The following is a 20,908-nucleotide window of genomic DNA, read 5'->3' as shown; positions in this document are numbered from 1 at the left end:
TGTATTGCAAGCTTGCTGTGCAGAGCAAAATGAGAGTATTTAATTAGGAGTAAATACTGTGGTGGCTTTGTGTTTGTGCCCTGCAATAATGTCCTTTTTGGTTTCAAGAAGACAGAATTGCCCTTGTCTGGTCTGATTGCAGAGCTATGAAGACCAATGGTTTGCTAGTAGGAGAAGTTTTTTTTTAGGCATACTGTAACCTTTCACAGAAGGCCGCAGAGAAGCTTTTTTAGCTTTACATGACAAGGTGCAGTAAAAAATGAAGCCATGTTTAGTAAAAGCAGTCTGAGAACCTTAGAGGCAACTGGGTATAAATTATTTTGCATACAGGAGTCACTCAGCAGACAGGATGAGGAGCAAATCGCTGATTGATAGTGGTGACATTTGCACTGTCTCAGCTTATCTGGCCAATTCAGTTTGTTTGGTTTTGGTGTTCATGGGTCATAAAAGGAGATCCCAGCACTTCCCAGCTCTCCACCCAGGGATCTGGTCAGTCCTTAGAGCATGGAAGTGTCAAAGGATCTCTATAGATCTCCATAGCTTGGATCCAGGGGAGAGTACACATGACAGCATGATGGCAGTTTAAAAAAAAGCCTAAGTGGCTTTTCAGTCTTACAATTTTCCTGGTGCTTAGTGAAGAAAAATGTAGCTACATGATTATTTATTTCAGTTGCATATTTCCATCTGAAAATTAAAGTCCTCCTTTTTCATATTTTCTCCATTTATTTTTAGCACAGTGAAAACTAAATTTTGTGTGAAGCCATGTGTGTTTAGCTAAGCATATTACTGTGTTAACACTCCTCAACTTATTTGTAATAAAATTGCAAAAAGAAAAGAGGAAAAATTCAATAACAAAGACCCAACCTTGTGGGACACCAAGTACTTTATAAAGGCATAGAGACCTCTAGTTTTCTTACAAAAATCTTCAAAAAATATTTAGGAGTAGGCATAAGGGGAACTCTAAAAAAGGTAATTATATCAACAGAGATTTGCATCTATTTCCATTTCAGTACTCAGTCTAGGGGTTTGGCTGCTATTGACATTCTGAAAATATGGTTTAATTTTGAATGGGTAAGGTATAAATATTAAATTCTTCCAAGATGTCAGGGTATCAAATAACAATTAAATCATAGTGAAAGGATAAGGTCAGCCTTGCCAATTTAGCCATTGATCTGATTTGCAGTTGGAGTTTGTGTTACACTTTGGGTTTGTGGAGTTTGTGTACATAGTTATAATCATGTTTTCAGAAGTTCTTGAGTAACTCAGCTTAGAGTCCATTGATTTCAATAAGACTTTTGCAAATAATTTAGCTATTTCTGAAGATGTTACTAATTGTTACCTAAATTTTTGCTTCAAATAAGGATAGGTCAAAAATCAAAGGAGGAATTGCTGCTGATTTGGACCATTTGTCTGATAGCAACAGAGGACAATGTACAGTGATATATCTGAATTTTCTGTATGGTAATAGCAAAAGAAACAATTATTTTGAGGAATTCATTTAATGATGCATTTAAATACACTACTTATTTAAAATTAAATTACAGTTATTAAATAATTTGTTTATAATTGAAGTTAGCAAGCTATAAATTCATCCACATTCAAGTTTAATGGTCCTGAGATATTTGATCCTATCAGTGCTTTCAGAAAAAGTATTGTATTATGTAATTATGTATTTGACACAGAAATTCAGAAAAAAATATTCTTGAAAAGATTACCCCTTCTAAAGTATTAGTCCAAAGGATATTTCTGAGTCAGTGACATGTACATTTCTTTACTAAGGAGTTCAGAAATTGCCTACAGTGTAAAACATACTATTTATCCCCATGGTTTTTCTTTTATCTCTGGCAGAAATCTTGCACATTGGTGTTGCATCATGAGAATGAGTCAAATTGGAAAATGTAATTTTGGAAATGACTATAAAAGCTAACTTCAACTATCTCTTAGCTTCTGTGACTTCCCTCTCTAGTCTCTGAAAATAATTAGATTCCTCCAGGGCAAAGTTAAATGTGAGAGCTGCCTGTAGGTACTCAGATTACCCCATCTAGGAAACTGCCTCTCTTCACTGGATGCAAAGTGAGCCTGAGGAGGCTCACTGCCCAAGGGGGATGTTTTTTGTCAGTATTTTTGTCTATATTAGCATAGTAAAACTATTAGTGGTTTCCACAGTAGTCTGGAAAATTCATATATATAAAAATTCACATATATATTTTATGTAAATCAAATGAAAATTGTACCTAAACATCATTCCAAATCATAGGCATACTATCTTTTGGAGAATAGCCTTTGCTTTTGGAATAGCAGATGCAAATTTTGTATCAAAATTATTCCAGGTGTAGTTCAAGATATCTATGGTCATATCACAGGAGTGAATATTGTTGGTTCTTTTCTTGTTACTGTTTCTGCTGTCATATTTAAGAAATATTTGGGTTATTATTAACTTAGAAGGAATACATATGGCCCAGCAAATCCACTGTTGAGAATCTAGTATCTATGCCAAAATTTATATTCCATAGAAATGTTATAATGTGACTATTTAATTTCTGCTTACTAATTATAGTTCCCTTCTCTGTAAAGATACACTTAATTTCCTACTGAACATAATGTTGTATTCAGTGCTTGCTGAGAGAATGAGCTGTAAACCAAAGCCCTTCAGTTCTGATAGCATAACCATGTTCCAAAATCTGCCACGGTAGCTCTGCTTGCTGCTGCTGGCTGTCAGGTTTGCCACTTGTGTGTTGTGTATTCCTGGTGGTGTTGGTGGAACACACCTGTCTGAGGAAAGGAAGCCCCTGAAGTCCCATTGACATTTCTCCCTCTCTCAGCCCCTAAACTATTAGGCTAGCCCAGAGATATGAGGCCTTGAGGGGAGGAACATCAGGAGATGGGCAAAGATTCCAAAGAGGCTCTCACCCCAATGTGGGTGTCCAGCTTTTTATTCTATGAAGTGTGGGGGGAAGAGCAGGGGGAAAGAGAGCGAGCAGGAAGGGTCATGGTCTTTTCTAGGCTCTGGACAGGGAGGGTTTCTCTGCCTCTTTGCCAACCCTGTTGGGGCATGAAGGAGGGGTCCAGGCTTATCTTGATCAGAGTCACAGGGGTCCCAGGAAATGAGGGAAAACATGGCCTGAGTGGAATGTAACACCCCATCTGCTTTTGTTCAGGGGCGTTTTGTCCAACTGGGCATCTGGGCTGGGTGGGTTTTTGGGGCTCCCAGTCAGTGGTTTCCCATGGGCACACATGGTCCCTGCCTGCCGTGCTGCACTCCAGGCTGCAGAGCGAGGCTGCAGGCCCTGGGCACAGCAGGCACTGGGAAGCCAGGCTTGGAGAGAGCAGGACCTGGGAACTGGCAGCCTGCACATCCCTGGCTGGCAGTGGCAGGAGTGAGACTGGGCTGCTGCTGATGGGAATCACGGCGCCACTTGTACAGTACATTCATCCTCGTGTGAGAAAGAGGAAGAATTGAGTCCTTTGTAAGGGGCTGAGACAAATTTTTCAGCGCAGAAACCAGGCAATCCAGAGATTGCTCAGTGCTTTGTTTATGTGGGCACTCTTTGGGGGGCATCCTCAGCTGAAGAAGATGCCTGTACTGAAGGCACATTTGTACTCACAGAGTCCAGTTGTGTTCTCTTTGGTTTGTGTGTCGAATATTCCTGCTGAAGTCAATGTCCCAGATTAGCAGGAAACAGATACAATAAGCTGTTAAAACCCTGTAATAAGAATCTGAATGTATATGCACCTTTCAAAAACATTCAGGAAATACAAATATACATGTTATAGTTAAGTAATGCTGTATTTTTTAAACTATTTCTAAAAGATTTTGGACACAGTGCACATTTCATACTAGAAATACACAGCAGTAGTATTAGACAATGGGGAGGAAATGAGGAGAAGGTTTAGAGGAGTTTATCCTTCTAACAGGATTTCTAGGGTCAGGCATTCTCTCTTTATCTAATTTAGGAATTAGTTTTGCAAGGATACTTATTTAGAAAATATTCCTAACTATGCTTATATAAGTATAAAAATCTCTATTGGGCAGTATTTTACCAGGATACTGGGGGGAGAGGGAGATACTTGAGAGTCTTCACACTTTGTTTTGTACATGAAAAGAGGCACAAACAAAACATAAACATTACTTCTGTGGTTATGGATAAAAAATTGAGCTTTGAAATAGAGTAACTATCCTAGAGAAGTGCACTTACATAGCCTAACAAATAACACCCTTGATTTAATATTTTTTGAATGTTGTTGAATTCATATTTCCTCTGTGTGATTCCACTGTCCCTCTTGAACAAGGTGTTGGTATGAACATTGAAATGTTGGTATTCAGGTTGATTATTTGCTTGGTGGGGATGTATTGTCCTAGCTCTGTAATTCTATATAGTCAGCAGCTCGACAGGGAGCCATTCATTCCTAAGCACAGGAGGAAAATATGAGACTGTATTTTTGCTTAGTTGAATTTAAAGTAGCAGCTAATATGTAATTTCCTGGCACTTCCCTGCCATTTTTGATGGTTATACAGAATGAAGTTCTCTCCCTTCTATTGAATTTTTGAAGAAATTAAACACCTTCTTAGTAAATTGGAGAACTCACCCTCAATTGCAGCAATTAAATATTGTCAATTTATGTAATTGCAATATTTTACCTCTATAGATCTGATATATAACATATCCATTGGATTATCAAGACAAGAAAAGGTAGAAACTTTTGAATTTCAGAAGGTGTAAGCATTTCTCTGCTTATATCATGGGAGTTCCTGTTTGTAAATGAGTTGTTCTCAGTTGTTAGCATCCACATCTATAAGAGGATTTCTTATGTCATGGTACCTAAGACATGTGTGCTCTTAGACATTGATCCCCTCTCATCAAACATTTCTTCTTCAAAATAGCATAGCTAATATCTCTCATTGTATTGAAAATATTAACTTGAAAAAACCACTTTCTGATTTCACCAGTGCATGCATTTTAAAATCTGAATAAGGTGAGATTACTTTTTTAAAAATGCAATTCATATAAAATTCTGTTTGGCCTTTAGTATGTTTTTTACATGTATCTATATATATAACACTAATCTTTCAGGGTCTCAGAAATTGCTTCTCATCCTCATCTACACATATTTTGATTTTCAGATATCTTCACAGAATGCATTAAGAACCTCTTATGAGCTTTTAATTTTGTACTTTGTGCATACAGTCTCACTTATTTCTGGCTCACGAACCTGAGTCACATTTCCCTCATCACATTCCTAGGTTTTCATGGAGCTGACACCTCACAGAAGTAACTGCAGGAGTTAATGTCTTGTGTGTATTTCCAGACACAATACATCCAGCACCTGGTGCACCCTCTTCTGCATGACAGCAGCCCTGACAAATGAATTTACCCCAGTGTATTGGAATATTGTGGTGACACACAGGATGTTGTGGTCACCATGGTTCCACTGATTTTCCTTGCAGTCACTGGTTGTGGGATATCACCAGGCCTTCCCCATGCTTTTGTCTTTCCTAATTCATTCAGTGGCTTCTGGATGTCTCACCCACCATAAAAAATTTGCAACAACCTAGAGGTTGCTTTGAGGTGCTTGAGTGCAGTTTGGGTTTGGGCGAACAGAGCAATCGCCACAATCTGGGCTTTCTTTTTTGTAGCAAACTTTCAGTCCTGGGAAAAGGCCACTGTTAAAGGTGGAGGTTCTTCAGGAGCTTGGCATGTTAGGTGTGCTTAGGTTTCTTTGTGGTCTTTATACTTCCCCTAAAATATGTGTGTTTTATCGCCAAGTTTTCTGTCTAAACACCACCCTACCCCTAACCCAGCACCATGGGATTCCAGATCACAAAGATATAGGAGCAGCAATGTTGGGGCCCTGCTGGGATGGCCTTGGTGTGCCTTTTCCAGCCCCGGTTTTCCTGAAGCTGTAGGCTCTTTAACTCTTTCAACCCTTACCCCTACTCTAACCTCAAAAATTACCTGGAGATTTTCTGCTTGATGTTTACTTAAAGCTATTTATTCACTTCAGAAGCAAAGAAATTAAAAGGAATGGGAGTGCACATATCTGAAGATGTGTGCCAGATATTAATACTAAGAAATGCACAGAAAATGATACCTATTTCCAGAAGCACTTTTGCTCTTTGCCACTGGTGTTCTCCAAAATGTTTCTTTCTCTCCATTATTTTTGTCAATGGTCATTACTGCTTTGCACGTTTCCTGAGGCTTAGCATGGCTCAGGCCCTGGGTATGGAATACAGGAACTCATTTTTAGGCAAATAATTCGTACATTGAGCTATTGTGGATTTATGGCTTGGATTACCTGGCTGCATGTCTGTTCAGGATGTTACATGGTGTTCAGTGTGCTGGGGTCTCAGGCTGTCCAGCTCTGAGAACCTCAGCAGCCACTTAAACACAGAGCCTTGCTCTTGGAAGAACCGATCGCATGAAGCCTTTTCAATGTACCTGGAAGAGCTTTCAGTCATCTTTCAAATACAAATTGCTTGCAAAAGAAAGCAGTGCCATTTTCTCCCTGCTGGCTTTCTGAAATGTCATGTTGGGAAAAGCACTTACCACGTCTTTCAAATGAAGAGAAAGCTTTCAGTAATGACTGGTAGTTCTGAGTCTGTTGCAGCCAGTGCAGCTCTTGAAAATGTCATTGTGTGTGGCACAAATAGGGGGGCATTCTGAGCAAGACTGCGCACTAACTGATTTTGGTATTAGTTGAAAAAGAAAAAAAAAAAACAGACAATAAATGTTTGAAGAATAGACAACCTTTTGGATGTAAATGCATAAAATAAGACAAAAATAGAAAAATAGTTTTATTAGTTCTTGAAGTCATCAGTAAAAATACATTATTCACAATACTAGCTGGAGATCTATGAATTTTGCGGAGTCTGTGATTGAATTTCACATATCTATGAGCAGAATTTAGAACAATCAGGACAACAGTAATATTCTTGCACTGAAGTGCTGGAATAATTCTTTGGCAGGGCATGTTGAAAGGCTGAAATGTTCCTAATGTTTTCCAAGTAAACTTTTTACTTGTATTACTGCCTAAACACCTCAGAGTTCAGGTTTTTATCATTTTTTACCAGTTATGATAAAAGTATAAATACTTTTTCTATAATTAGATGTGACTATGAATAATTCATTGCCTCACATCCCCATATGAGTTTCCCATCTTCATCATCTGGCCAGAATTTGGGAGCATTCCTCCCTTTCTTAGCTTTTTGTTTTCATTAGCTTTTTGTTTTCTCCTTTGGTTCTATCTGTCCTATCTATGTTCCATTTTCATTTTTTTTTCTGTTCTGTTTCTTTACTTCTTCTCTTACATCATATAGATTTTTTTCTTTTTTTTACCCAGTATTTTTTCTCAGCTTACGTTTTTTTTTTTCATTTGTTCACTTTTGGCTTGCATCTTATGTAAGTGCAAGAACACCTAACGTTTCTGAATTCTAATGTTCATGGAATGCTGAACTATGAAGTTACCTTGGGAACTAAGGGGAGACCTAAATTTAGAACCAGAGATTCTTTTTGGGGTCAATGGTCATTTGTTAGTCTCCCATATGTACTTAGAAAAGAACTTCCCAAGGAAACTGCCAGGTCTCAGCTGGGAAAATGGAAAGAATAAAGAACAGAAAATGAAGTTTGCTTGTGTGTCTCTTCTGCTGTGGCTCATCAAAGTGTTAATTGTTTCATTTCACGGGAATTGCTGTTTTAAATATGTGTACAGGGCCATTATGTTACTTGTGGGCATTGCTGGCTTCTTAACTGAACCTTGGAGCACTTGATAGCTTCAGATGGTTTGTCCTGTCAAACACACACAGTGGTGATGCCAGCCACTCTGTGCACCGTGTTATTAGTGCTTATTCACCTGAGGAATTTATCCCTTTCCAATGCTTTCCATCACTGACATCCAGACTTGCTTAACTGTACCCCACTGGCTCCTGAGGAGCCCCTGAGAGCCTTTCTGAAAGGTTGTTCAGGGGTGTGCTGGTCCTGGAGCACAAAACACTGATCAAATGGGTTCTTCACTGAACAAATTGTGCTTATTTTCTATGCAGGGAATAAATCACAAGATAGTGGGATTGCGGAGATGGAGGAGCTTCCAGTCCCACACAACATCAAAATAAGTAACATCACGTGTGATTCCTTCAAGATTTCTTGGGACATGGATTCTAAATCCAAGGATCGCATTACTCATTACTTCATCGATCTCAACAAGAAAGAAAACAAGAATTCCAACAAATTCAAACACAAGGTAATTTTCATTTAAAAGTCAGGGCACAAATGCTTGATTTTAAACAGATGAATCTCTACGTTTTATTAACCTTTCAAAGCCAGGCCATGGGAAACAGGAATTGGATATCCAGTAAAGGTGGGTTTTAATTAATCTGATGGAATTCTGGTTTACTCAAAGTGCTTTCTCTGTCTCCAGCCTATGTGCATGAACACACAAATACATTTGTTTCACGGAGAACTGCACATTAACTTCTGTTTTATTTGACAGCATTTTTGGAACCTCTACAATGTAGTGCAAGACTGCCATTTTTATTCCTGACTATTTCTTTATCACTATTTACAAAATGTGTGTATTCTCTGCCTGTCCTTGTTCAGTGACAGACTCCTGAGAGCAACACATATCATTTCAACAGAAGAGCCACAAATTCTAATGCACTTCAGGAAGGCTTCCAGCAATTTTAGTTTGCAGCATTCAGCACTGTGACCTGAATATTCATCTGGCCTCTTTCCTCAAGCCTCTGGTGCAGGAACATATTGAAGGCATTGCAGGATCTGCAAATGCCTTACTTACCAAATCCAGAAAAATTTGCTTTGACCTCAGAATAGTTGAAATACTGAGATATCTAGAGAATCATTGAGATAGAACATCCTTCAAATTTAAAAATAATGTTGGCATTATCTAAAAGATAAAGTTTGCCAAGGCACAAATAACTGTCCAAACAAATATAAGGGCTATAATTTTCTCAGCACCTAAATAACTGTTTGTTTCTAAGCCAGTGGGATAAACAGAAGATATTCCCACCAATTTCTCTGAGACTTTTTATCGTGAGAGTATTTTTTATGAGATTTATGTTAATGGCAGGTGTATAATTTTCTTATTTGAACTTTTTTGTTGCTGTTGTTTTTGGTTGGAAGCAACATATGCAGTAAGATTTAAAAAAGCGCTTACTGCTTCTTGAAATTGAGAATTTTACAAGCTTGGTCAAGTTGTTGCAGTTCCTAGCAACCAGTGTGTGAAGCACTACTAAACCTAGTCTTATAATAAGCATGTATTATGCCTCATTTTTAATTGTAATAGCAAATAAAATAGGGTACTTTTGTTTTTGAGGGTACTTTTTTTTTTTAATTCCCATTTTACATTTCAGGAATAAATATACTCTCTAAAGTGGGATGGATTCTTTCTAATTTCATTTATTTTATTATTCTACTTGTTTTTTCATTCATGTGCTGACTGGTGTATACTTGGAACATTTATATTTGTGAAAAGTACAGCCATCCTAGTGGAGCAAACACCACATACACTTCAGAATCTTTATCACAGTGATGAGACTAGACTTAAAATGGAGAGGGGAGGAAAGGATATTGGTAGTTTAATAAAGAAAAGCTATTAGATTTATTTTGTGTTTCTCAGCAATTCCCTAGCTATTTATTGTGCAGTAGCGTTTAGTCAAAGTACAAAGGTAATTGGTTTTGTAAGAACAGGAGACTAAAATCTATCAATTAAAATGTTGATTAATTTGGATGTCTTGTTGGAGTTAACTAAAAATTGATTGCTACTACTAATTTTGTTAGTGACTTGGTTAAGATTTTTATTGTGTAATTTTCTGATGGTTTTATTCCCAGATTGAATGACAGAGATCCAGAGAGTAGAGAGAGCGTGAACAATAGTAAAGCACAGACAGCTCTGTGCCAGAGCACGTGGGTGTTTGCTTTCATGCATCTTTAGTACAAGCAGGTTTTAGCTCACGTTTTGAAGGAACTTTGGTAAATGATTGAAGTGCTCAGATTCCAAATGTGTAACCCAGGTGTGGTTCAAGGCAAGCATCCTTCCTCCCTCTAAGGTCGGCCATAGGAGTTTCCCAGCTGAAGCTCAGCAGCAGGAGCTGATGGCCCAGCAGGGAGCTGACTTCAGTCCCCACCCATCGGCTGCCTTCCTCACAAAGCTTTTGCATGAAGGAGGAGGCTAGCACTGCCCTTTCTCCTAGCAGAGCGTTTTTAGAGAGAAAACAGTGAGCCCTATTGCCTAGATATAAAAAAGAGCATTGGGATTTACTCCTAGGAGTCACCCAGCGCCCTGAAGATGCCTGTGCAAGGAGAATTCACCCAAACCTAGCTTACAGGTAGGGCAAGTGCCCATCTCTCCCACAGGTGTTAACACAAGGGACCAGCTCATTTTCTAACTTATACAGAATTAACACTAAGTATCAGTTTGCTCGGATGGCAGAGTTACTTGAGATATAAACTTAACCTGCTAGATCCATGCTGTACCTCAGGAAAGGGAGCTCTTTGTTTTCTTGTGGGATGATTCAACCTTCCAATACTGTTTCTGGTGGTAAATATATAAAGTATATGTAGGGTGTATAAAGTTTTATTATTTTTGACTATTGTCATAATCTCTGTGAAGGAGAAGGTTTGAATTGGTAGTGGTGTGCAAAGACTAGAATTGTAATATGATTTTGTCTTTTCAATTCATTTTGCATCCCTCCTCTCATTTTTAAAATATGGATATATGATTGCTCCCATGTAATAAGAAAAATACTCAAATATTTAGCAAAACTGGGACTAGAATCTGGCTGTGCTGAGTTCCCACAATGTGTTCAATGAAATGGCCTGGCAAAGGGAAGGGTGACATGAAATGGGAGAAAGTTGAAGACTGAAAGCTTCTTCTTTTCCAAAAAAAGGAGAATGGGGTGACTCATACACCTTGCTGCTCAGTTATTCAAAGCTTCCAAGCTGTTCTTAGAAATTATTGCCATCTAGGTACCTTTAGAGCTGTCTGGTGGGTGCTGGTAGTGGAGCAGCCATCTGCCACTCTAAAATCCTGGCTCTCCTTGAGCTGGCACAGTACCTTTGCACTTTGGTGGCTCAGCCAGGGATGAGAGCTAAGCAGAAGAGAGATGAAAGGGAGAAGTGGAGAGGTTCCCAGAGGAATCTCAATGTGAACATTTGAACATTTCTTCTATGTTGTGGTCTTTAAAAAAAAGCTGTGTTTGCTTAGGAAAAAAACCAGCAGGTTAGAGTTGTGAGAAGCATCACGTCTGCCCCTCTTCTCCAGCTGTGCAAGACATAAACCCCTTACTTCAATGTGGTGGTCTGCCCCTTTCTACCCTTTTTTTTTTGCTAGTCTCTCTCTTTTTTGGTATGGTTAAAAGAGGTTGCTGATGCACAGCTGGAAGGTAAACCTTTGACACCTGGGGCAACAAGGCTTTTAATGTTACATGAAAACTGACAAAATGAATGGAGAAAAAGCCACCACTGCGGTGTGAGCACAGAGATCTGACCCAGGTGGAAGCTGTTTTTACCATAACTGAATAAGAGGTGACAGGAAGACCAATGATGTTAACTGTGGTGCCTGCTGACTGCATTAGCAGTAGCAGACTCAGTCCAGTGGGATGCCTTTCAGGGTGGTAGCTTTAAATGTCATTTGGTGTTCTTTTTTCCTTTCTTTGTAATTTTTCTCTACATATTATGAATTGTAGCATGTTCAACTGTCTCCTTTTCAGATAAAGTTTTCATACAACTATAATCTGATTTAAATTATAATTGGCAAAAGAGAAATGACAACAAAATTTTACCTTGGACTATCACTCAATTACATAAATTCCTGTAATATCCCAAGCTGCTAATTTTACAGTTTCTTAATACAGAAAATACAGACAAGGGAAAAAAAAAAAATCCTTACAATCTTGTTTAGAGATCATAACCAGGAAATATCTCCCTTTCATTCCTTTTTTCCTTGAAAGACTATATGGAGATGGACTTCTATAGTAGTCCATCTGCCTATAGTCCTAGTATAGGACTACTATATATAGGTAGATGATTGTGGACTAGGATTTATAGGTGGACAGTTAAGGATGTCATTTAAAGTGCCCACTTTTCCCATGGCATCTTACTATTCTGTTATTACTGGGAATATTCAATAATAAATATCTCTCATTCTATCACAGCTCCTCAGGTACACTACAGAGAGTCATTGAACTCCATTGTAAGTCCTTTTCCCTACAGTTCTTACATAAAATGTCCCATTCTTCATTTTTTTCTGTCCTTTAGTGGTCTGTACCAGAGTCTTTGGTACTCTAGAAATCAAGTATTTCAACTACAACAAACAGCTATTTTTCTTGGTTGCACCCTGGGGCTGTGATATACTGGAAGAGCAAAACAGAGGATCTGAAGGGGCAGTGGAGGGGAAAGGAAGAGGTTCAGTGATAGGCTCAAGCTGTTTGGCTTTCTCTGGCCACTGCTGTACAGCAGGGTATTTGAAGGATGTGAACCAGCCATAGCTACTCTGCAATGTGTTTAATTTTCTCTGTTGAAATTTAGTTTGGAAGGTAGCAGCAGCAGTGTAGCGGGACTGATTGACAGCAGGAGGAATTTTGTTTGATTACATTCGCCAGAATAAAACAGTGAGAGCACAGGAATCTCTTAAATTAAGATGCCTTTGTTCTCAGTAGCATGTCTTTCTTTGCATATGTAAGCATAAATGACCCTAGAGTGAATTATATATTTGGGCTATATATAGTAGTATTACTCTACAGTCACTTAGAACAAATAATTCTTTCATACGTGCAGGTTATCCCCATGCCTGTTAGAACGGGTCTTACACCACAATCCTCTGCCACTGCTCACTTTGCTGCACCAACTTAAGTCTGCAGAGAAGAGCCAGGGCTGAGGACTATGCTGCAAAAGCAGTGAAGGAAAGGGTGGCAGATTGGTTTGCCTACAGTGCTGACTTGTGTGTCCTTCGGTGCTTTGGTTTGTGCCAGGATGTCCCCACCAAGCTGGTGGCCAAGGCTGTTCCCCTGCCCATGACCGTGCGTGGGCACTGGTTCCTGAGCCCCAGGACAGAGTACACGGTGGCGGTGCAGACGGCCTCCAAGCAGGTGGATGGCGACTACGTCGTGTCAGAGTGGAGTGAAATCATCGAGTTTTGCACTGCAGGTAACGCTGCTGAGGGGTCCTGTTCCGCAGGCTGGAGTCAGTTAATGCTGGCCTTGCTGCCACACTGGGCTGCTCACCTGCCAGTGCCAGCTGTGCTGCTGGCCTTAAACAGTTACCCCTGGAAACTGGAATTCACACTTTAGGCTTTGTGTGTGCCGAAGTTTGGCACGTTAAGCAGAGGCAGCTGGACTGCCCTTTTCTTGTGCAATAGCTTAGCTGTCCCAAAGTGCTGTGCCTGGCACCACTGCTTGTCCAGGCTAGGAAAGGGCCACTTGTGTGCCTGTCTCTGGCTACCAGCACCTGTGGGGAAAGGTAGAAGGGCAGTTCCCTGACAGCTTAAGATGTTCTGCTGTTCTGCCTTCTCTGCATGTTGCAAAGCCTCAGCACCACTAACACCCAGTCTCAAGGGTCTCTTTGGCTGTTCTGATTTATAAGGTTTCCTTAAGGTGTTCATGACCTGCTGTCATGCCTGTATAAAAGCTGAGGACTGAGGCAAGCTCAGTATGAAACCTGCATTGGTTAGGAAGCCATTTAAGCTGGGCCCTAAGCAAGCTTTGTTAGTACTGTCATTGGTTATTGGCTCACAACCAGGTATATTGTAGCAAACAGTTTGCCAAATGGTATGAACCAGAGAGGGCATTCCAGAGCTCCTCTGCAGTCCTGAGCTGCACTGCAGTCCCAAATACAGGGAAGCCAGCTCTAACATAGGAGATCTGAGCTGAAAGTTGCTGTGAGCTTGCAGAGTCTTTTTGAGGAAGGAGTGGAGAGAATCACAAACACCTGCTCCTGCCATTTGATTTGCTTGTTGTCACTGTTGAAAACTGGCGCATGATGTGATGTATATTACCAAGACTCTGTTCCTAGTTTTCAGTCTGCATGTGTCTGTGGCTTTTGGAGAGTGTTGTGGTTTTTCCTGCCCCCTGTACTAGCAGTTTGTCTTTCCTTTCCAGATTATTCAAAAGTTCACCTAACACAGCTATTGGAAAAAGCTGAAGTGATTGCAGGCCGTATGCTTAAACTGTCGGTTTTTTATCGGAATCAGCACAAAGAATACTTTGATTATATCAGGTAAGAAACTAAACATATTCAAAGTCCTTTGGCAAATTAAAGGAGTAATGAAAACAAGTAGATAGAGACAGCTGTGCTGAAGCTAGAGCAGAATGTCTGTATGCTTTATAGCCCATTCAGAGGAAGGCAAAGAATAAAACACAACTCGTTTCTTTCACCTTGCTTAACTCAGCACCTCCATTAGGAAATAAAAGTTTGTGTTTTGAAGCAGAAACTGAGGTACTCACAGGGACTTCAGCCTGATTGAAGCATCTGTAATCATAATGGAGAGTTTAGTAGCTAAATATTTCCATTGTACTGGGAAATTAAGAGTGAAGTGACTGACAGTAGGGGTATACAACAGTGTGCACAGGCGGTTGCCTGCATGTAAGAGTTCCATCTCAAATATTTGCTCTCCCTTGTACAACCATCCCATTTCCATGCCCAAATGCAGTTATACAGACTGCAATCTGAATGTTAATTTATAGACCATGTGGGGTGGGAAAGGGCATTATGTTTAGACAGTGTTAAACCACTGTGCTTCAGCCAGAATGAAAAAACAGGATAGCTGAAGGTAGGTTCCTTGTTCTGTTGGAGACCCAGTGTGCCCTCCACACATGGTAGGAAGCATCAGTGCAAGAGAAAAGCAGACTTTTTGACAGAAGGAGTCAAAGCTCGTGCTGCATGAGCAGGAGCAGCCACACAGGGTAACCTTCTCCTGTTAGAAGAACATGGATGAGAGGTAAGCAGTGTGTTGGAAGCCTGCACAACTGACTGTGCTTTAATATTCATCAGGAGATGGGGCTCCTGCTGGGCCACATAATTTCAGTTTTATGTGAGTGTCCCACTAGTACCTGCCTAGAAGGGAAAGTTTTTAAAACAACTCAAGGCAATCCAGCTTCAAAGAACAGGCACCACTATATTTGGAAACATTCCCACTTTATAGTCATGGGTATTTAATTTATTCCAAGAGTGTATTGAATATTGCAGATCATGGGCTTGCTCTTTCCTCTCTGTGTTTTGGAAGGTTTATTTTATTGCACATAGGGACACAGCTGCAAAACTCAGTAGAGGTAGAGAATAAATTGCAGTTGTTGAGGCTCTTTGAGGCCCTTGTAACCACTGCTGCCATCCTGGGCTGGATACCACAGAATGGAAATGCCTGTGCTGTTCTGATCCTCATGTTGCTTTGTTTTCAGCTATGTAATCATAGTGCATCTACCTTTGTGTTCATTAGTGTTGAAAATTGCCACTGAAGTGCATTTATAGCTGTGGGTTTGGCCTTGATCTGCAAAATGTGACTCTAATTGATTGCACTCTCTCTGTTCCTCTTCTTCCTGCTAAGTTCTTGCTTCGTTTGACACCAAGAGAGATGTTTTCCCTCTGTTAGTGAGCTAACAGAGACAAAAAGCTGTTTTACCAGGCCAGTGGGAAGCTACAATACCAGAACTGGCTGATGGTCACTTCTTTTGATCAGAAATAGACTAATACAGTCATAAGGGCTAATTCTTCCCCAGTACACCTGTCTGTATGCTATGTTAAAAGCCCTAACCACGTGCTTCCTATTAGGAAAATTCCTTGTCATCCCATGCCTGCCATGGTCTCTGGTGTCATCACACAGCCTGGAAAATTTCTGGTAGCATTGGCATACAGGCAGCTGTTCCTGGTTGCTAAAGCATCAGCCCCTAATGGAGGGGTGAGGTGAGCTCAGAAGGGGTGTTTGTGTCACTGCAGCTTATCCAGGCTGGGAGCACCAAAAGCAGCTCAGATCCCTGGAAAGGGCGACCTATAATTAGCCTAATTGGCCACTGGATGTCAGTGTCTTGCCACAGAAATGGAACCTGCTTTCTCGGAATGAAGCCTGACTTTTCAGGTTGCAGAGGTTTCAGGTGGTTATTTAAGCTTATTCAACTTTTTTTTTTCCTCCTTTTTTCTCCTTTGTCATCTCTTCAGTCATAAAATATCAATTATACCCCTCACTCCAGTCAATGTCTTATGAAATAGGGCTTGAGACAATATAAGTAGGTAGTATTTGAATGGCTCAGAAAACTTCTGAAATGTATCTTAGGGTAAAATAGAGTGCTGCTGAGGAGATTACAAATAATGAAAAGAATAATCACAGCTGGAGTATTACTGTGTTAATTTAGAGCTGTTTTGTAATGTATACAATGAGTTTGTTTGCTTTGACTACTACCTCCCACTTTAACCAAGCAAAACCTTCTCCCACACAGCACCATTTTACATGGACCTGTTGCAAGTTAAACAAAGAGAGAGAACAGTCTTCCTTGGCTAGTTTCCCCTTTCCTAAAAGAAGGAAAGAAGGAAAAAAGGAAAAAAAAAAAAAAAAAAAAAAAAAAGTAAAAGCAATTCAAGAATTCAAGAGGGGAATATAAGAATCATAAGAATCTCCAGCCCCACAGCCTCATGCATTTTTAGTCTGTCATGTAGTGAGTATGAGGACATTGTTCTAAGGGTCCCTAGTAAATATGGTGTTTTGCAGGACTTTCAAAAGGGGCTGGTTCCCTTTCAGGTATTATTTGGTTGCAGGTGCAGAGGGAGCCAAAGCTGCCACTGGAACAATTCCAGAGTTGTGTGGGACACAAATATTGGGGAATGTCCTGCTATACATAAAATCTCAGGTGCTAAGGATGGTTAGAGGGGGTGTTTTGGAGTATTCTCCTAAATTTAGCAGCTTAATGCTGCGGAATGCAATTTCAGATTTGAGGTTTTAAAAATTCACTTGTTCATTGTACATTTATTGTCACTGGAATAAAACTGAGCTAAGTTAAAAAAAAAAAAAAAAAGTTAGTCTTTTTTTCCCCTTAGGACTAGTGACTGCAGAAGCTGGATACCAACCAAATTGCCTAATTCTCTGTGCTCAGCTCTGCACTGATTGAAGTCAGCAGTAGCCCAATTAGACTTGAAATGATCATTTGGGGACAAAAAATACTGGTAGACAGTACACTCATTCCTATAACCTCTCTAAAAAGCATCCTTCAGAAATAACTTTCATTGGCAGTTTTCTACATGAACTATATACTGTCTATGCTAAAAATACATATTAACAAACAGTATATTCAGCATATGGAGACTGACTTGCAATAGTCAACATGTGTTTATTGTTAGAAATATAGTGTAAGTCTGAACAAATCAGCTAATTAAAGATATCTTTGTTTGTGCTTTTTTTGCCTGCATATGATACCCAGACAGCTGACAGAGAAGGCAGGCTGGAAAAACAGATTTTCCCCTTGAACAAGAGTTACTCTAGCTCGTCCCAAGTCTGATAGCACTTGATTTTCTTGGTCCTAAGACCATGATACTTAAGACCATGAGATCAGCTTCCAGCTTAATGGTTTTCCTTTGTCTCCCTTCAGTCCTGTTTCCAAACAGCATGATGTCCTAACTTACCACTTTTTCTTTGCCATGTTTTACAAAATAAACAATACCAGTCCTTCATTTGTAGAGAGCATCATGGGAATGCTATGCAGCCCTCTGTTAAGGATAACAGTGGCAGCCATGGCTCTCCAATCAGTGGGAAGCTGGAAGGCATCTTCTTTAGCTGCAACACTGAGTTTAACACTGGGAAACCACCCCAAGATTCACCCTATGGAAGATACAGGTATGAGATTGCAGCTGAAAAACTCTTCAACCCAAATACTAACTTGTACTTTGGAGACTTCTACTGCATGTACACAGCCTACCACTACGTCATCCTCGTGATCGCCCCCGTGGGGTCACCAGGAGATGAGTTCTGTAAGCAGCGCCTTCCCCAGCTAAACATAAAAGATAACAAATTTCTGACCTGCGATGAAGAAGACGGGGTCATGGTTTACCATCATGCCCAGGATGTTATTTTGGAAGTAATTTACACTGATCCTGTGGATCTCTCCCTTGGCACAGTTGCAGAAATTACTGGTCACCAACTTATGAGCTTGTCTACTGCAAATGCAAAGAAAGATCCCAGCTGCAAGACCTGCAATATCAGTGTTGGACGTTGAAACTTCCCTCATTCCTTAGCAGCCTTCAAACCTCTGTTGCCCATTTCCATAGTCAGACAGTTCTGTCGGAAGCATGCACATGCCGCTGTCACCAAAAGCAACTACCAGTCTTCAGAACCTCCAATAGCCTTCTTAGGATTTCTTCACTCCCTCTTTCCCTTCTGTTTCCCCGATGCTTTAAATGATTAGAAGTCCTGGATTTCTTTCTGGCAACCATTTATACCTAGATGCTGCAAAAATTGTTTCTGTTTCTTGCCAAACATAACAAAATCCTATATAAACTGCTTTAGCAAAATAAAAGTAACGGCTTATAAATGGTGTTTAAATATGCGTTAATTTTAACTACTGAACAAGTATTGGGATAACTGAACAGCATGAAAGGTTGTAATTGCAGCATGATTTGAATTTCAGAGCCTAGAAATGTCAGCACTTCCAACGTGTTGTTTGACAGTGTTATTTATGTTATTTATATTAGCTAACTGAAAACAGAAACTGTGTCTCGACATAATAAATATAATAGAAAAATATTTTATTTGTACTGTTGTATAAAATATTATACAATCATATAGAATATATAGATTACATTTTAATATCAATTGTATACATGTCATTAAATCATTTTCCCTTATCAAAGATGTAGTTTGTAAACTTCAAATAGCTCTGTATGTTCCTGTTGCTCTAGATGACTTTAATTAAAACAGATTTATGAAGACCATTTCTGATTCATAAAAGTTAAGTTATGAATTATTAAATCAGTACACTGAAACAACAAATGGCTGCAAAATAAAAAATTCCTTTTTTTAGCGTTCATATTGTTTCCTCCATACTACTTGAAGATGTGTACATCTTCCAAATCATGCCATTACATACTAGATAAATACAAACATGGTCAGTACATAACAGGCTTTATAAAATCAAAATCTTCTTACCAAGACAAAAAAAAAAACAGATTGCTTGTACTATGTGGTCAATACAAAATGACAGATAAAGCAAAACACTAAAGATGATTCAACTGGTTCCAGTCCCTTTTTTTCTTTTTTTTTTTTTTTCTTTAAGTAATTCTTCCCTCTTTTCTGTCTGGGGTAGTAATTTCCCAGAATCTCTGCTTTTCATTTCTAGTACAAAACCTGCTGATAATCTTTCTATTACTAATCCACTTTTCACACCAATGGCCTATCACAAACAGTGACAATACTCCTTAATATTACAAAGTGTGGTGCTTTGAAGGTTAAGAAAGATGCGTAAATCTAATGGAAAAATAACTTTTTATAACCTTATTTTCAGTAAACAAGAAGTCTAGCAGTCCTCATCAGATAACTGTGACACTCACTTATATACCATGTACTTTATCTATCCAAAATATCTTAGCATAATGCAGTAATCTAGTCCTGTTTTTCTATATATGTGGCAATTTATAACACAAGAAGTACTTCAACATTTTACAAAGTGCATGCGTTTAAACGAGCTTTGGTAGTTAGAGAAGCGAATGTTATAGCGTCAGGCAAACCAAAGTGCAAAGGTCAATAGAGAAATCAAAATTAGCATGTAGTTGATCTATTAACTGACTCCTAAATTCTGTGAGCCAGGACCTGTGAATTAGTGAAAAGGACAGCAGCCAGTACATTTGTTCCATCTTTTTTCAGCAGCCTGTAGCTGTTTCATTTTGCCAAGCACTTTCCCTTATTCCTATAACACCACTAGTTCCATTTGGCAGTCTCCTTCTGGCCTTTTCTTCCAGGAGCAGCATCGCTCTGCTCTGCTCCCAGCCCTGGCACTGCTTCTTCCTCCACACCTTTCTCTGAAGCCACTGAATTGAATGGCAACTCTGTCTTGACAGCTAGAGTATGTTCTGAGTGTGTCTTTCACTCACTTGAATTCATTTCTTTTAATCTATGAATCAGCACCTTAACAGCAAACATTACTAATTAATTATAATACATGTTAATTCTGGAAACAAACATGTGGCACTTTAGCATATCCTAAGATGTACACTACACTTTAGCATGAGCTAAAAACCTGCAGAACATTTCTTCACACTTTTACAGCAGGTCAAACTGAGAATCTACATTACTTCAGCATCCTTTTAATTTCTTAACATTCTCACAGTGCACTTCAAGGCTTTTTCTAAAGGAAAAATATATACTATATTCCACTCACCCGTGCTTAATATTCTTGCATATTGCTGTCCTCTCTCATCACAGCTATTATAATTGGTAAAGTGCATCAAAAATCTCAGTGTGTCAAATAATCGTGCAGCAGACCAAGAACTGTAAAATGACTTTCTCTTTTTCATTACTTGTTTGTTTGCTTGGAATTATTTTTTTTCCCTAGAGAACAATGTCACAGCACTGCATTCACTTCAAATCGTTTTGGAAATGTCATGCTTACTGATGAGAACCTCCAGGAGCCTGATTTTGGCTTTTGTGTGCTTGTATTCAGAGTATTCCTCAGCCATGGGCACCCGATCTTCTTTCTGAGGACTCCTATGAAATGCAAATAAAAGCATTTTATCACTTTTTATGAGTAATAAGAGAAACAGTCTTAAAAATTAATTCTGCAACAACTGATGAGGATTGGGGTTTTTTTACTAATTGTAAATTACTAAGATAATTTGACAGGACCAAAAAGCTGTAATAGACAGAAATAAAATCACATTTAAAATACTGAATTTTCATATACTAGACATTCTTGACAACTGTGGAAGCATAA

At 39.3% G+C, this 20,908-nt stretch overlaps 2 protein-coding genes across 23 annotated transcripts in view; one reads left to right on the top strand and one right to left on the bottom strand.

Annotated features, from left to right (window-relative positions):
* The window catches only part of PHYHIPL (phytanoyl-CoA 2-hydroxylase interacting protein like), a 60,898-nt gene extending 41,984 nt beyond the window's left edge, over positions 1 to 18,914 (top strand). For all 3 annotated transcript variants that reach the window (XM_031505167.3, XM_031505168.3, XM_021535157.3), the window contains exons 2-5: positions 8,039 to 8,235; positions 12,980 to 13,154; positions 14,105 to 14,222; positions 17,665 to 18,914. In XM_031505167.3, coding sequence (XP_031361027.1) covers positions 8,039 to 8,235; positions 12,980 to 13,154; positions 14,105 to 14,222; positions 17,665 to 18,199 — 1,025 coding nt within the window. In that variant the 3' untranslated portion in view covers positions 18,200 to 18,914. The remainder of the gene's footprint in view (positions 1 to 8,038; positions 8,236 to 12,979; positions 13,155 to 14,104; positions 14,223 to 17,664) is intronic.
* The window catches only part of FAM13C (family with sequence similarity 13 member C), a 116,008-nt gene continuing 113,811 nt past the window's right edge, over positions 18,712 to 20,908 (bottom strand). For all 20 annotated transcript variants that reach the window (XM_085583246.1, XM_085583234.1, XM_085583247.1 and 17 more), the window contains one exon: positions 18,712 to 20,682. In XM_085583246.1, the coding sequence (XP_085439372.1) occupies positions 20,559 to 20,682 (124 nt within the window). In that variant the 3' untranslated portion in view covers positions 18,712 to 20,558. The remainder of the gene's footprint in view (positions 20,683 to 20,908) is intronic.

Source organism: Lonchura striata, chromosome 6 (genome assembly GCF_050655825.1).
Source record: "Lonchura striata isolate lonStrDom1 chromosome 6, ASM5065582v1, whole genome shotgun sequence".
Classification (NCBI taxonomy): domain Eukaryota; kingdom Metazoa; phylum Chordata; class Aves; order Passeriformes; family Estrildidae; genus Lonchura; species Lonchura striata.
This window is presented reverse-complemented; position numbering and strand designations above follow the sequence as displayed.